Below are 16,762 nucleotides of genomic sequence, written 5' to 3' on the forward strand. Positions count from 1 at the left end.
TTCAACACTCGACCATCTCGGTCGAGCGCATGAAGCGAAATGATTGCGCTTTCGTATTTTTTTGTAGCCCGAACCCAAAAAGTGAGTAGCCGAGCAAAAACGAAGTGTCTGGGAGATAACTCCCGAAAAAAAGTGTGCAAAACGCTTTACACTACTTGTCCGGTCTATGTGTTCTCTGGCTAGTGATCTAATCGAGCACTCTCGACTAGAGTTTTCTTACTTGTTTTTATACCCTGAACCCATTTTCAATGGGAAATCAGGGTATAATGGTTTTGTTGAAATGTATGTAACAGGCAGAAGGAGGCGTGGCAGACCCCACAAAGTATATATATTCTTGATCAGGGCGACGAGCTGAGTCGATTTGGCCCTGTCCGTCTGTCCGTCCGTCCGTCTGTCCGTCTGTCCGTATGTTTGAACGCGTCGATTTCCGAAGATATAAGAGCTAGAGACTTGAATTTTTTTTAAAATGACCGTTTATACAGCGCGGACGTCGAGTTTGCTTTTAAAATTCGATAAATCATCCCGTTATGTTTTTATCGAGTAAAAACATTCAAGTTCAAATCAGATGCCACTATAGCTAATTGTGAATGATTTTTCTTTTTTTTAAATTTCTCAAATATTCAATATAATATGTAGATCATATGCCGAAAGTTTCATTAAATTCCGTTATTTAATAAAAAATAATCAAATATTTGGCCAATTAACAAACGCACGTGCAGCAGCTACAACAAAAACATTCGTTGAATCACATCAGCTGTTAGTTTCGTTTAGTTTTGGTAGATGGCGCAGCAGCAGTGAATCTATTTGAGTTTTGCCAGCGCCACCAGCAGGAGTGGGGTGGCCTAGTGTGTTAGCTGCATGACGCTCGATCAAGAAGTCGCGGTTCGAATCCCGATCGATGCAACTGATGTTAGTTTTTTTTAATTGTTTCAAAATATTTTTACATTTTATTAAATGAGTTTGGTATTTTATTTATATTTTTAAATACATCGAAATTGAAATTTCAGCCATACTAAATGAGCATTTTTATTTGTTGGGTTCAGGGTAGTATCTAGTCGAGCACTCTCGACTAGAATTTTCTTACTTGTTCTAAATGGTTTTCAATAAGGTTTTTTATCGATAAAACAGATCGGGAAGAATTAGCGGTTTGTAATGATAAACTCAATATCCGCACTGTAAATACGAACATTAAACAAGTAAGAAGGCTCTAGTCGAGACTGCTCGACTAGGAAATACCCTGAACCCTCCAAGCTGAAATTCTAATCATTCTGCACTTCTTCTATGCACACATGCATCCAGACGCACGTATAACAACGCGCTGTGCTGCCGGCGCAGTAAGCAGCGACTGCGCTTGGGCTGCGGTGCAATGTGGGCAATATTATACGAATTTATTTGATGGATAATTTAATTTCTAGACGTACAATCTTAATGAAACTTTCAGAACGTAATCATAATGTTCAAATGTACATTCAAAAGCATAAGTCTCTAGTACTTGAAATGCGTTTTTTACAAATTGGGGGCGAAGGGGGCGTGGTATACATAATCGGTAAATTACAAAATGTTTGTATGTTTGTATATATACAGTAAATCTGAAGTCTCAAGGCCTAATATTATTACAATGAGGCTGAAAAAATAAAATCAATTTTTCGATTATTCTCGATAAAAAAGTTATCGGATGATTTATCGAAAAACAAAAAAAAAACAAAGCAAACTCGTACTGCGTCTGGTACACACGAGTATGCATGCCAAATATCTTTCTAGCTCTTATAACTACTGAGATCGACGCACTCATTCGACGGACGGACGGACAAACGGACAGGGCTTTATCGACTCAGCGCGTCGCGCTGATCAAGAATATATATACTTTGTCTCTGCCACGCCTCCTTCTGCCCATTATATACTTTTTCACAAAACCATTATAACCTGACTTCCCATTTTCAATGGGTTCAGGGTATAACAAGTAAGAAAGCTCTAGTCCAGACTGCTCGACTACGAGATCCCCTGAACCCTTGGAGCAATATATATTTCAATAATTTTTCGCGACTTTCAGCTTACACAAGAAACACGCACACACACACACGCACGCACACACAGGCATACATACACACACATACATACACACACATACAGACACACACACACACACACACACACATACACAAACAATTACATACATATACACACACAAGCATAAACACGCATGGGCGGCAGTGAGCGCTTACTATGAGAACTTAATTGCTTAATAACTTTTGTGGACGTACGATCTTCATGAAACTTTCAGATTATGATTATAACATAAATATGCATGTAATTGCCAAAGCACAAGTCTCTAGTATTTGAAATACCCTTTTACAAAAGTAAGGGTGAGGGGGTGAATTTAAGGGTAAATTTTAACAACAACCGAAATTGTATAAATTGCATATAAGCATACATTAAAAATTTGGAGACTAGCAATAAAGGTGTAGAAGATATAATTTTATAACTGGATTTCGATAAGGTTTTTTATCGATAAAAAAGATCGGGATGAGTTATCGATTTTTAATGATAAGCTCGATATACGCGCTGTAATTACGAACATTTTATCTTCGGAAATCGACGCGTTCAAACATACGGACAGACAGACAGACGGACAGGGCCAAATCAACTCAGCTCGTCGCCCTGATCAAGAATATATATACTTTGTGGGGTCTGCCACGCCTCCTTCTGCCTGTTACATACATTTCAACAAAACCATTATACCCTGATTTCCCATTGAAAATGGGTTCAGGGTATAAAAAAAATTTGAAGTCTCTAGCTCTTATATCTTCTGAAATCGACACGTTCATACATATGGACAGACAGACGTCAGGCCCAAATCGACTCAGCTCGTCGCCCTGATCAAGAATATATGTACATTGTACTTTGTGGGCCACGCCTCCTTGTGATTTCCCATTTTCTGATTCTGATTTCCTGATTTCCCATTTTCAATGGGTTTAAGGCATAAAAAACCTAATTTAGACCATAAAGCAATGGTTAATATTCAATGAATGTGAACTGACAATATTTCACTTATAGATCTGCAGTCTTCTGCGTGGTGGCATAGCGGAGCGAGGAGGCGTTCGTGTCGGTCATCGAATCATCGAGATCAACAACCAGAGTGTGGTGGCTGTGCCGCACGAAAAGATCGTCAATTTACTGGCCACATCGGTGGGCGAGGTAAGAACAGAGCACGGAGGTACCCGAATCAGTAAGTCTTACGCATCTTTATCGTTAACAGATCCTCATGAAAACGATGCCCACATCAATGTTCCGCTTGTTGACCGGCCAGGAGAACCCCATATACATTTAAACAATGTCTATCGATAGGCGATAAAAACGTTCTTATTAGCTATCGATTGTGTGCGCTTTGTTTTGTTTGTTGTTTTATTATATTTATATCATTTTATTTATTTATTTATTTTATTGACTACTCTAGATTAAATATTGCAGTGGGAATGAGTTAAAAACAAATATATATATTCAATGACAAATAACATGAGTAAACATCTTGTTCCAATACATGAACTGTAAACACATAACAAATATATATCTACATACATATATAACAAATTAAAAAAAAAAAAAAAATTAATTTAAATTAAATTAAAAAAGTCTAAGAGTAAGGTTATCAAAAATGGATTGCAGGCCTGTTTGCAAAGCTTAGAACTATTAGTTAATAAGAGCAAGGAATTTGTTGCAACTCCTTTGCTATTGCTGGGGAAATTATAAACATATATGAAAAAATATATATACATATGTATATGTATGCATATATGTATGTACATACATATACATATGTATATTACCAATATAAACACGGTGACCTTCTTGCGAAAACGTCCTTAGCTTAGTTAAACAGAGTACAGAATACGATGATAGTTAAGGCCACAATGCCTTTGCCAACCCCTTACACTCTGACTCTCGCGCCCTTTCCTAATATGAAATACATAAATACAGTTGCATATAAAGCGTATGAAAGCTTCACAGCACATAAAAAATATATACCACGCATTGCTAAAAGCGTTAACGCATACATACACAAACACACCATATTTTAGGGAAATTTATATAAAAACAAGTAAGAACGTTGCCGTCGGGCGTTACCGACTGCGGAATACTCATTCACATCCCATTAGCCATTTAGTTTTGTTCTAATACTGTAGAAAATACAGTTTTTCCCGATTCACCACGCCCTTACTGGGCGTAGACACCTCATTTTTGGTCAGTTCTTAGAACGAGCTAACGGTACCCTAATTGAAAAATTTGAATGCTTACGCTCAAAAAATGTGAACATTACAGGGAGGCGTAAAAATTTTTTTTGGGTCATCGATAGAGGAGGTTATTAGTAACTTAACTTATCCAAATTTGAAGCTTCTAGCTGTTATACTTTAGGAGATATAAACATTTGTGGTTGGCCACGCCCCCCTGTGGCGGACATACATATATCCGAGAAAGTCTTTTGGTCTTGGGTGGTCAGCATCAATAGTGTCCAAAATATAGCAGAATTTAAAAAGTCACTATATCTTCAAGTCCGATTCGCCACGCCCATAATGAGCGGATCGGGAAAATTTATAAATCGGAGATATGTATGTATATACGAGTATGTGTTCCAAATTTCAAGTCTCTAGCTTCAATAGCGCCGAAATAAACTGCGTTCATACGGACAGATGGATAGACGGACGGACTCTTGATTCTTTTTCATAATAAGCTGAAATTGCATGTACATATGTACATACATACATATATATGCATGCATTTCTTTATATATATGCATGCATTTCTTTATTCAGTTTGTATAAGATACATTAGGATGTATTAGGATACTAAATGAAGAAGTGCTTTACAGATTTTTGTCCCATACATTGACCTAGAGTTGAGCAGCTTCAGTTATGTATGTATATACATACATACATATGTATGTATGTATTAGAGAGCTGCATGAGTGCCAAAAAAAAAAAACCGCAAACCAAATTAACAATGCTCATATTGAGATGTGTGGCACCGACGCCAAAACGAAAATTGTATGAGTGCAATCATATTTGACTTAGACGCACAATATTGTATTGAGCGACAAAGAATAAATACATATGTAAGTGTTGAACCCAAGTATATGAAGTGCTTCGATGAGTATACATATGAGCAGGGCTGCCAGCTTAGCCATTTACCGGCCAGATCTGGCCCTTTTCAACTGTCAATTCAGGAAAAATTGTAATCTAGCTGCTGATGGGAAAATTGGAATTTTTTTGAAAGCAATCCGGCATTATTTAAAGTGCCTCCAAAGTACTTGAATATTATTGGCACAAGCAAATCGTACACTGCCAAGGAGAAATTTGATTTTATTGAGCTCAATAATCGTGTGTCAATTTTCGAATAAACATATAATTCATAACAATTTAGAAAGCTCTAGTCGAGACTAATCGAGTACGAGATTCACTGAAGCCTTCGGGCAACTGATTTTTCAATAATTTTTCGCGTCTTTCTGCTTACACAAGAAACAACACATTCACACAAAAGCACGCGCGGATAAAGAGGCATTGGCTGCAGTGTGTGCCTACTATATGGGAACTTAATTGCTTAATAACTTTTCTGAGACTTTTTTTTATGAACATAAAAAAAAATCAAGTCTCTAGCTCTTATATATTCTTAGATCGACGCGTTCATACATACGGACAGACGGACGGACAGGGCCGAATCGACTCAGCTCGTCGCCCTGATCAAGAATATATATACTTGTATACCCTGATTTGGCATTTTCAATGGGTTCAGGGTATAAAAACTGAAATGGCTATATTTCTGGCTATTCTTAAATTTGATCTAGCCTATTCTAGCAGGTTTGAAAAGTTGATTTAGCAGTTCTTGGCCGGAAAAGTTGGCAGCAGTGCATATGAGTTGCGTCGCAGTTTGCTGAGAGAAACAAGTAAGAAAGCTCTACTCGAGACTGCCCGACTACGAGACTACTACCCTTCGAGCAATAGCTAATTCAATCATTTTTCACACACATTCAGATCGTAATTATAACCATAATATGCGTACACTTGCCAAAGCACAAGCCTCTAGTATTTGAAATACGCCTTTTACAAAGGTGAAAGTGAGGGAGTGGACATAAGGGTGGGGGTAAATTACAACAAAAATCGAAATTATATAAAACATATACAAGTCTACATTTAAAATTTGGAAGCTCTAGCTCGAAAGGTGTTGGAGATATAATTAAATAACTAGCTTTCGATAAGGTTTTTAATCGATAATGACATATCGGGGGTAGTTATCGATATATAGAGAAAATCTTGATATGCGCGTGATAAACACGGACCTAGGAAATAAAATTCAAGTCTCTAGCTCTTATATCTTCTGAGATCGACGCGTTCATACATACGGACGGACGGACGGACGGACGGACAGACAGACGGATAGGGCCAAATCGACTCAGCTCGTCGCCCTGATCAAGAATATATACTTTGTGGGGTCTGCCACGCCTCTTTCTGCCTGTTACATACTATTAACAAACCCATTATACCCTGATTTCCCATTGAAAATGGGTTCAGGGTATAAAAAGTCCAAGAAAAGTTATTAAGCAATTAAGTTTCCATAGTAGGCACACTCTGCAGCCAATGCGTCTTTATCCGTGCGTGCATATGTGTGAATGTGTTGTTTCTTGTGTAAGCAGAAAGACGCGAAAAATTATTGAAATATCAGTTGCTCGAAGGCTTCAGTGAATCTCGTACTCGATTAGTCTCGACTAGAGCTTTCTAAATTGTTATGAATTATATATTAATTCGAAAATTGACACACAATAAAATCAAATTTCTCCTTGGCAGTGTACGAATTGTTATTGCCAATAATATTCAAGTACTATGGAGGCACTTTAAATAATGCTGATTTGATTTTAAACAAGTAAGAAAGCTGTAGTCGAGACTGCTCGACTACTAGATCCCCTGAACCCTTGGAGCAATAGCTATTTCAATAATTTTTCGCGTCTTTATGCTTACACAAGAAACACGCCCACACGCACACACACACGCACGCACGCACACACACGCATACATGCAAACACACGCACGCACACACAGACATATATACACACATACACACACACATACACACACACACATACACACACACATACACACGCACATACACACACAAACACACACAAGCATGGGCGCATTGTGCGCTTGCTATGTGAACTTAATTGTTTAATAATTTTTTTTGTGGACATACGATCTTCATGAAACTTTCAAATTTTTATAACATGAATATATGTACATGTATTTGCCAAAGCACAAGTCTCTAGTATTTCAAATACGCCTATAGGTGTGGGGGGTAAATTTTAACAAAAACCGAAATCGTATAAATTGCATATAAGCATACATTAAAAATTTGGAGACTGTAGCAATAAAGCTGTAGTAGACATAATTTGGACATAATCTGGTTTTCGATAAGGGTTTTATCGATAAAAAAAAGATCGGGATGAGTTATCGTATTATATTTTTAATGATAAACTCGATATCCGCGCTGTAATTACGGACATTTAAAAAAAAATTGAAGTCCTAGCTCTTATATCTTCTGAAATCGACGCGTTCATACATACGGACAGACGGACGTACAGGGCCAAATCGACTCAGCTCGTCACCCTGATCAAGAATATATATACTTTGTGGGGTCTGCCACGCCTCCTTCTGCCTGTTACATACATTTCAACAAAACCATTATACCCTGATTTCCCATTGAAAATGGGTTCAGGGTATAAAAATGACAAATTTCCTGCCAGCAGCTAGAATACAATTTTCCTGCAATTGACAGTAGAAAAAGGCCAAATCCGGCCGGTGAAAAGCTAAGTTGGCAGCCCTGGCCTCAAGCGACGGAGCCGAGCAAATACGAAGTGTTGACAGGAAGATATATGCATGCAAAAACTCAAGTGCCTCGACGCCGAAATGCTTTGGTTAATTGTTGTATTGCTCTTTACGTCTTATTTACTCTCATTCTTTTTAGTAAAGGCAGGGAGATATGAGATATTGAGTTTATGCGATCTCCCACTCTATCAACACATTGTATGCCTATCACTCACTCACTCAGTCTCAATTCGAGTGCACTCTATTTTGCTAGGTTATGAGTGAGTGATGCCATGCAGCTCTCTAATATGTATGTATGTATTTATATTTACTTTCGGACTCTCAAGCTCTTTTGGACTTAATTAAAGCTTACTACTACACACAACACAACACTCGCAACACACACACACACACACACACACGCACACACACACACAGCTCTTGATACTAGACGCTTCGATTTCAACAACCATTTTCGTTTCGTTTGTTTTATTCTTCAACTTCAACTTCAAATGCCTACAAAACACATAATATTAATTAATTGAAATTAAAAAAGTGTAAATGATTGAAAGATTACCTATCCGATGAATTATATCAATACATTTATAATAACTAACAAAGATTACATATAAGCCGGAAAAAAGCTGAAAAATAAAAAAAACCTAATATTAATGTCATTATGTTATATCACTGTTTGGTCAGTGGTTATATACATATATTTATATAGCCTAACAGACATACATATGTATGTATGTATAAATGTACATATGTATGTATGTATCCTGATAAACACACACATATTAGCATAATGTAATATACTCGCTCGACAAAAATATTAAATAGTAAGAAGATAAGTGAATGTAATTAACTATTTATAATTAATAACAACAATGTGCTTAACATATAGACAAATTTTCATATAACATGTTTTCATTTTGGCTTGATCCGGTTGACGAGGCTGGCATGCCCACGCCCACCAATAAAAAAAAAAAAAAAATATATATATATATATATATATATATATTTTTATGTATATCTATATATTTATTTATTTATTTATTTATAAATATATAGATATACATAAATAAATAAATATATATGTAGCAATATCCAGCTTCAGCCGCCCAAGGCACATACAGTAGTGAGTCTAAACGATGGAAAGATACACTAAAAGAGAACTAACGCAGCAGCAACTATTATAGAAAAGAAAAATAAACAAACAAATAATATATAAGAGAGTAATTGTTTAACTTCTTTTCGTGGTGCAAATTGTTTATACATATTTATATGTATACATTATGTATGTGTATGCATAAAAATGGGTATATTTATTAAATAAATTGCATACAAATTGAATAAGGAGCAATCATTATTATTTGTAAACTAAAAGCAACAATAAAGTAAATTATATATAATCACATGCGTAACAAAAGTCAAACCAACCATTGAGCATAATAAACAAACGAAAAACAACATAAATAAAAACTTTTTTCATTCTGTATTCAAAATACATACATAGGTTGACAGGACTTAAATGATATGTAACTCATTATCAGGAGCCACTAGCCAATCGATTTCGTCGTGCTAGACAAATGGAAATAATCTCTCTTTGGAATAGAAAAAGGGGGAAAAAATGAGAGACAGCGAAAAAGACACAGATATAGTGAAAAAGAGGGAGAGAGAGAGAGCATCGATGAAAAATGCATACAGACTTTTCATGAGCTAAGAAATTTTAAAAATGTGCACTTTATCGTAAAAGGTGGACCAAGCGCAAAAATAATTAATAAATAAAATACAAAAGAAGAAAAAATAAAGAAAGCGAGATAGAAAACGCAAAGAAAGCGAGACAATATAACAGAAAGAGAGGTTAGAGTGAAAGAAGACCTTTTATGAATATAGGAAAACACATGCATTACATACAAATTGATGTAGAGATGGACATTGCATGACAGCCATTGAAACCACCTTGAAATTACTTTATTTTTATACCCTGAACCCATTTTCAATGGGAAATCTGGGTATAATGGTTTTGTTGAAATGTACATATGTAACAGGCAGAAGGAGGCGTGGCAGACCCCACAAAGTATATATATTCTTGATCAGGGCGACGAGCAGAGTCGATTTGGCCCTGTCCGTCTGTCTGTCCGTCTGTCCGTATGTATGGACGCGTCGATTTCCGAAGATATAAGAGCTAGAGACTTCAAATTTTTTGTAAAATGTTCGTAATTACAGCGCGGATATCAAGTTTATCATTAAAAATCAATAACTCATCCCGATCTTTTTTTATCGATGAAAAACCTTATCGAAAACCAGTTATAAAATTATATCTTCTACACCTTTATTGCTAGAGTCTCCAAATTTTTAATGTATGCTTATATGCAATTTATACAATTTCGGTTTTTGTTAAAATTTACCCCCCACCCCTATAGGCGTATTTCAAATACTAGAGACTTGTGCTTTGGCAAATACATGTACATATATTCATGTTATAAAAATTTGAAAGTTTCATGAAGATCGTATGTCCACAAAAAAAATTTATTAAACAATTGAGTTCTCATAGTAAGCGCTCATTGCGTCCATGCGTGTTTTTGCTTGTGTGTGTATGTGTTTGTGTATGTGTGTGTAAATGTTTATGTGTATGTGTGTGTGTGTGTGCGTGCGTTCGTGTGTGTGTGTGTGTGTGTGTGTGTGTGTGTGTGTGTGTGTGTGTGTGTGTGTGTGTGTGTGTGTGTGCGTGTGTGCGTGTTTCTTTTGTAAGCTGAAAGACGCGAAAATTTATTGAAATATGTAGCTATTACTCCAAGGGTTCAGGGGATCTCGTATTCGAGCAGTCTCGACTAGAGCTTTCTTACTTGTTTACTTTTGTTATACTTTTGCACACCAATTCTGTGGGTGAGGAGGTGGATATAGGGGTGGGGGTTAAATAACAAAAAAAAGTCTAAATTATATAAAATACAGCTCTAAAGGTGTAGGAGATATATTAAATAACTAGTTTTCTATAAAGATTTTAATCTATAATTAAATATCGGGAGTAGTTGTCGATTTAGGGAGAAAAACTCGATATGCGCGTTATATACATGTACCCAGGAAAAAATGGGATGGGTCACATCCCATCAAGAATTTAGTAGCTAAGTTTCACTCTGATACTATAGAAAATGCAGGCTTCCCCGATTTGCAATGCCCCTCCTGGGAGTAAAAACCACATTTTTGGTCAGTTCTTAGAAGAGATAACGGTACCCTAGCTGCCACATTTGAATGCTTACGCTAAAAAAATGTGAAAATGACAGGGTATTTTTCGATATGCCACGCCCCTAAAGAAGCTTTAAAATTATTTTTGGATCATCGATAGAGGAGGTTACTAGTAACTTAACTATTTAAATTTGAGCCTCTAGCTTCTAGCTATTATACTTTTGGAGATATAAGCTTTTGCAATTTGCCAAACCCCCATTGGCGGACATATACCCGACAAAACTTTTTGGTCTTAGGTGATCAGCCCGAGTATATATACCATATTTGAGGTCTCCAGCATCAATAGTGTCCAAAATATAGGAGAATTTAAAATATCTACAGGTCCGATTTGCCATGCCTCTAACGGGCGTAGACATAAAATATTCTCATAAGACTTTATAGAATCATAACATTAGCTTACGTGCCAAGTTTCAGCGGTCTAGCTGTAAAACTCTTGGAGATATGCCACGCCTTAAAAGGACGTAGATATATCCGCCATAGTGTGTGATCTTGGCTAGTCGACCCGGACCTACATACCAAATTTCAGCTTTCTAGCTCTTCAACTAACATGATTTCTGGTATATCGGAAAATGCATTTTCCGATTTGCCACGCCCCTAGTGGGCGGATCGGGAAAATTGTAACACTTTATAAATCGGAAATATACACGAGTATGTGTTCGCAATGAGTATAATAATTCACTTTCGTGAATGAGTATACAAATTTCAAGTGTCTAGCTCTTATATCTTCTGAGATCGACGAGTTCATACCCACAGACGGACTGACGGACAGACAGAAGGACATGGCCAAATCGACTCAGCTCGTCACGCCTCCTTCTGCCTGTTATATACATTTCTATAAACGATTATACCCTGATTTCCCATTAATGGTTCAGGGTATAACAAGTGCCAAAGAAAACAAATAAGAAAACTCTAGTCAAGACTGCACGACTAAAATATCCCCTGAACTCTTCGAGCATCTGATATTGTATTTCAATAATTATTTGCACATGCACGCACACACACAGGCATACGCACACACGCATTGGCTGCAGTGATGACTTACTATGGAAACTTAATTGTTTAATTGTAGTTATTTAATTGTTTTCGAAGGACGATCTTCATGAAACTTTCTGATTATGATTATAACATGGATATGCATGCATTTTCCAAGTGTCTAGTATCTTAAATACGCCTTTTACATAGGTGAGAGTGAGGAGGTGAATATAAAGGTGAGGGGGGCAAATTTTAGCATTTAAAAAACAAGTAAAAAGGCTTCAGGCGAGACTGCTCGACTAGGAGATAGCCTGAACCCTGATAATCACTCTGCACTTTTTTCCGGCACACATACATACACACGCACGTATTAGAACACGCTCTGCTAACTGCGTAGTAAGCAGCGACTGTGCTTGGGCTGTGCCGCAGTGTGGGCAATATTATGAGAATTTATTTTTTGAATAATTTCTTTTGTAGATGGACAATCTTAATGAAACTTTCAGAGCGTGATCATATAGTTAATATCATATAATTAAAATATGTGTATATTCCAGAGCACATGTCTCTAATACTTGAACTTTTTTACAAATTGGTGGCGAAGGGGGCGAGGTATCCAAAATCTGAGATCTCTTATAACTTCTGAGATCGACGCACTCATACGGACGGACGGACAGACGGACATGGCTATATCGACTCAACTCGTCCTGATCAAGAATATATATATTTTATGGGTTCCTTCTGCCTGTTACATACTTTTCACAAAATCATTATAGCCTGATTTCCCATTGAAAATGGTTTCAAGGTACAAAAAGTGAAGTGGCGTTGTGACTAGCGGTGTGACGCTTGATCGAGAAGTCTCGGGATCGAATCCAGATGTTAATGATGTTAATTTTTAGACTCATTCACGAAAGTGAAATGAGTATATTGGCTTTGTGCAATGTCCGTTTTGCTGTCCGACCGTCTGTCCGTATAAACGCAATCTATTTCGGCGCTATTGAAGCTAGAGACTTGAAATTTGGAACACATACTCGTGTATATCTCCGATTTATAAAGTGTTACAATTTTCCCGATCCGCCCACTATGGGCGTGACAAATCGGAAAATGCATGTTCCGATATGCCAGAAATCATGTTAGTTGAAGAGCCAGAAAGCTGAAATTTGGTATGTAGGTCCGCGTCGACCACCCAAGGTCACGAGCTATGGCGGAAATATCTCCGCCCATGTAGGGCGTGGCAAATCGGATAAAACTGTATCTCCTAAAGTTATGAACCTAGAATGCTGAAATTTTGCACGTCAGCTGATGTTTTTATACCCTGAACCCATTTTCAATGGGAAATCAGGGTATAATGGTTTTGTTGAAATGTATGTAACAGGCAGAAGGAGGCGTGGCAGACCCCACAAAGTATATATATTCTTGATCAGGGCGACGAGCTGAGTTGATTTGGCCCTGTCTGTCCGTATGTATGAACGCGTCGATTTCAGAAGATATAAGAGCTAGAGACTTCAAATTTTTTTTTTAAATGTCCGTAATTACATATCCGTGCGCATATCAAGTTTATCATTAGAAATCGATAACTCATCCCGATATTTTTTTATCGATAAAAACCCTTATCGAAATCCAGTTATAAAATTATATCTTCTACACCTTTATTGCTAGAGTCTCCAAATTTTTAATGTATGCTTATATGCAATTTATACAATTTCGGTTTTTGTTAAAATTTACCCCCACCCTTAAATTCACCCCCTCACCCTCACTTTTTTAAAAAGCGTATTTCAAATACTAGAGACTTGTGCTTTGGCAATTGCATGCATATCCATATTATATCATGATCATGAAGATCGTACGTCCACAAAAAAAGTTATTAAGCAATTAAGTTCTCATAGTAAGGGCTCACTGCCGCCCATGCGTGTTTATGCTTGTGTGTGTATATGTATGTAAATGTTTGTGTATGTGTGTGTGTGTATGTGTGTGTATGTATGTGTGTGTATGTATGCCTGTGTGTGCGTGCGTGCGTGCGTGTGTGTGTGTGTGTGTGTGTGTGTGTGTGTGTGCGTGTTTCTTGTGTAAGCTGAAAGACGCGAAAAATTATTGAAATAGCTATTACTCCAAGGGTTCAGGGGATCTCGTAGTCGAGTAGTCTCGACTAGAGCTATCTTACTTGTTATTCTATAAAGATGGGTAAAATTAGTAAAAAATTATATATCTTCGCCTACTAGGGGCGTGGCAAATCGGACCTGAAGATATACTGATTTTTCGAATTCGGCTATATTTTGGACCCTATTGATGCTAGAGATCTGAAATTTGGTATATATACGCGGGTTGACCACCCACGTCCAACGAGCTATGGTAGATATATGTCCCCCCATAGGGGGCGTGGCAAACCGCAAAAGTTTATATATCCTAACGTATAATAGCTAGAAGCTTCAAATTTAGATAGTTATGTTACCAGTAACCTCCTCTTACGATTACCCAAAAATAATTTATACGCCTCTTTAGGGGCGTGGCATATCGAAAAATACCCTGTAATTTGAACATACTTTGAGCATAAGAATTCAAATTTTGCATTTAGGTTACTCGTTCTGGCCAAAAATGAGGAGTTTACGGCCACTAGGGGCGTGGCAATCGGCATTTATAATGGCCGAATCGCGGCATTTATATGCGTCAGCCATTTATTTATGTATTTGTACACATATATAAGCTTAATAGATATTCATAATACGGAAAGAAAAATTTTTATGAAATTTAAAATATATAAAAGAAGCTTAAATAACAAAAATTTGCAATTTACAAACAAGTTTTTTCCGCTGGATTTTAACTCGCACCCAAGCCAAATAGCATGTGAAAAAGTATGTACAGTCCAGAGCACATGTCTCTAGTACTTGAAATGCGTTTTTTACAAATTGGCGGAGAAGGGGGCGTGGTATCCAAAATCTGTAAAAGACAAAATATTCACTATATGATTACGATCTGAAAGTTTCATTAGGATCGTATGTCTACAAATGAAATTATTCAACAAATAAATTCGTATAATATTGCCCCTATTGCAGCGCAGCCCAAGCGCAGTCGCTACTTACCGCGTCGTCAGCAGAACGCGTTGTCATACGTGCGTCTGGATGCATGTGTATGTATGTGTGCATAGAAGTGCAGAATGAATATCAGTATGAAAGGTTCAGGGAATCTTCTAGTCGAGCAGTCTCGACTAGAGCCTTCTTAATTGTTTCATATGCGTTAATGCCGATGCGTTCTATATTTTAGCTCCATAAATTATTATTGGAAGCATAATTGATTTGTAAATTGTTAGCTTATTATTAGTTGAGAGCTTAGAATTACGGGTTATGAAAGGGTAAAGAATACAAATAGTTTTATTTATTTTGTCTATGATGTTGCTTATATGTACAATAAATAACAGTTTTTGTCTAAATGAATTCCTAAATATTCAACTGATTCCTTCCATGAGATTTTAATTCCGTTTAGTTCAAGATCTATATTAGGTAGAAAACATGACTTTCGTTTTTTGGTGAAAAATAAAGCTTTGGTTTTGTTGGCATTGAGCTTAATTTTTCAACTATAGAAGTAGTCATATAAAGAGTTTAGAGAGTGTTGCAAACTATTGTAAATATCCGAGAAATGTGCACCAGAGGAAAATATTATGGTGTCATCGGCGAAAATTAAGGCTTTCGATCTTAAAGTCTTGGGGAAATCGGAGGTGTAAATATTGTATTGTGAATAGGACCGAGGACAAAACCTTGAGGGACTCCTGCGCAAATGGATTTTTTGGCAGACATAGTTTCTTTCAAATATACGCAAAAAATCTATCCGTCAGAAAACTTTTAACTGTATAGGTCAGGTAAGCTGAAGTGTTACAAGCTCTCAGTTTGTGGATAAGACCATCATGCCAAACAGTGTCAAAAGCAGCTTCAACATCCATGGTTACCAAACCTACGGATTCCTTTCATCGAACTTGGTTTGACAAATTTTGTCAGTTTGTCCAAGGGAAAGATGCAGCTATAGTCCTCTCTGAATTCATATTGTATTGGTGGTAGACTATTTTTATCTTCCAGGTGAGTGTTTAGTCGGATCTTGATCAGGCGTTCGAATAAACCACAAAGGCTAATCGGACGATAGCTCAACGGAGAACTAGGGGGTTTACCTGGTTTTCCAATTGGAATTATCGTGGCAGTTTTCCATACATGTGGAAAATAACCGATTTTCAAACAATTATTATAAAGCAGTGTAATAAATTCAACTGCACTTCCCGGTAAATGTTTAAGACAAATTTTAGGAATTTTGTCTAGTCCAGGTGATTTTTTGTTTTTAAGTGACTTTATTATACGTTTGACCTCTACGGTTGAAAAAACAAGTAAAGAAGCTGTAGTCGAGACTGCTCAGGGTTCAGAGGATCAACCCTTCGAGCAATAGATATTTCAATCATTTTTCGCACACACACACACACAAACACACACACGCATACACACACATACACATATACATAAACGCACACAAGCACCCACACCTAAACACGTATTGGCTGTACTGCACTATGGGGAAAATTCCAAATTATCGGGTATTAATTAAGAACTTGAAAACTAAGCCAAATTTTTTGATCCGGTTTTTGTATTATTAATATGTATACCATCAGAAATATATTTTAGAAAAATGGGCGTGTCACCGCCCACCCAAACAAAATTAATTAA

At 36.9% G+C, this 16,762-nt stretch overlaps 1 protein-coding gene across 1 annotated transcript in view; it reads left to right on the plus strand.

The window, feature by feature from the left end:
• The window catches only part of X11Lbeta (amyloid-beta A4 precursor protein-binding family A member X11Lbeta), a 154,235-nt gene extending 150,614 nt beyond the window's left edge, over window positions 1-3,621 (plus strand). Inside the window, exons 15-16 of the mRNA XM_089475043.1 lie at window positions 3,055-3,195; window positions 3,257-3,621. Coding sequence (XP_089331169.1) covers window positions 3,055-3,195; window positions 3,257-3,328 — 213 coding nt within the window. The 3' untranslated portion in view covers window positions 3,329-3,621. The remainder of the gene's footprint in view (window positions 1-3,054; window positions 3,196-3,256) is intronic.
• Window positions 3,622-16,762: the final 13,141 nt, after the last annotated feature.

Source organism: Drosophila arizonae, chromosome X (assembly GCF_054131065.1).
Source record: "Drosophila arizonae isolate 15081-1271.41 chromosome X, UAZ_ARI_1.0, whole genome shotgun sequence".
Lineage (NCBI taxonomy): Eukaryota > Metazoa > Arthropoda > Insecta > Diptera > Drosophilidae > Drosophila > Drosophila arizonae.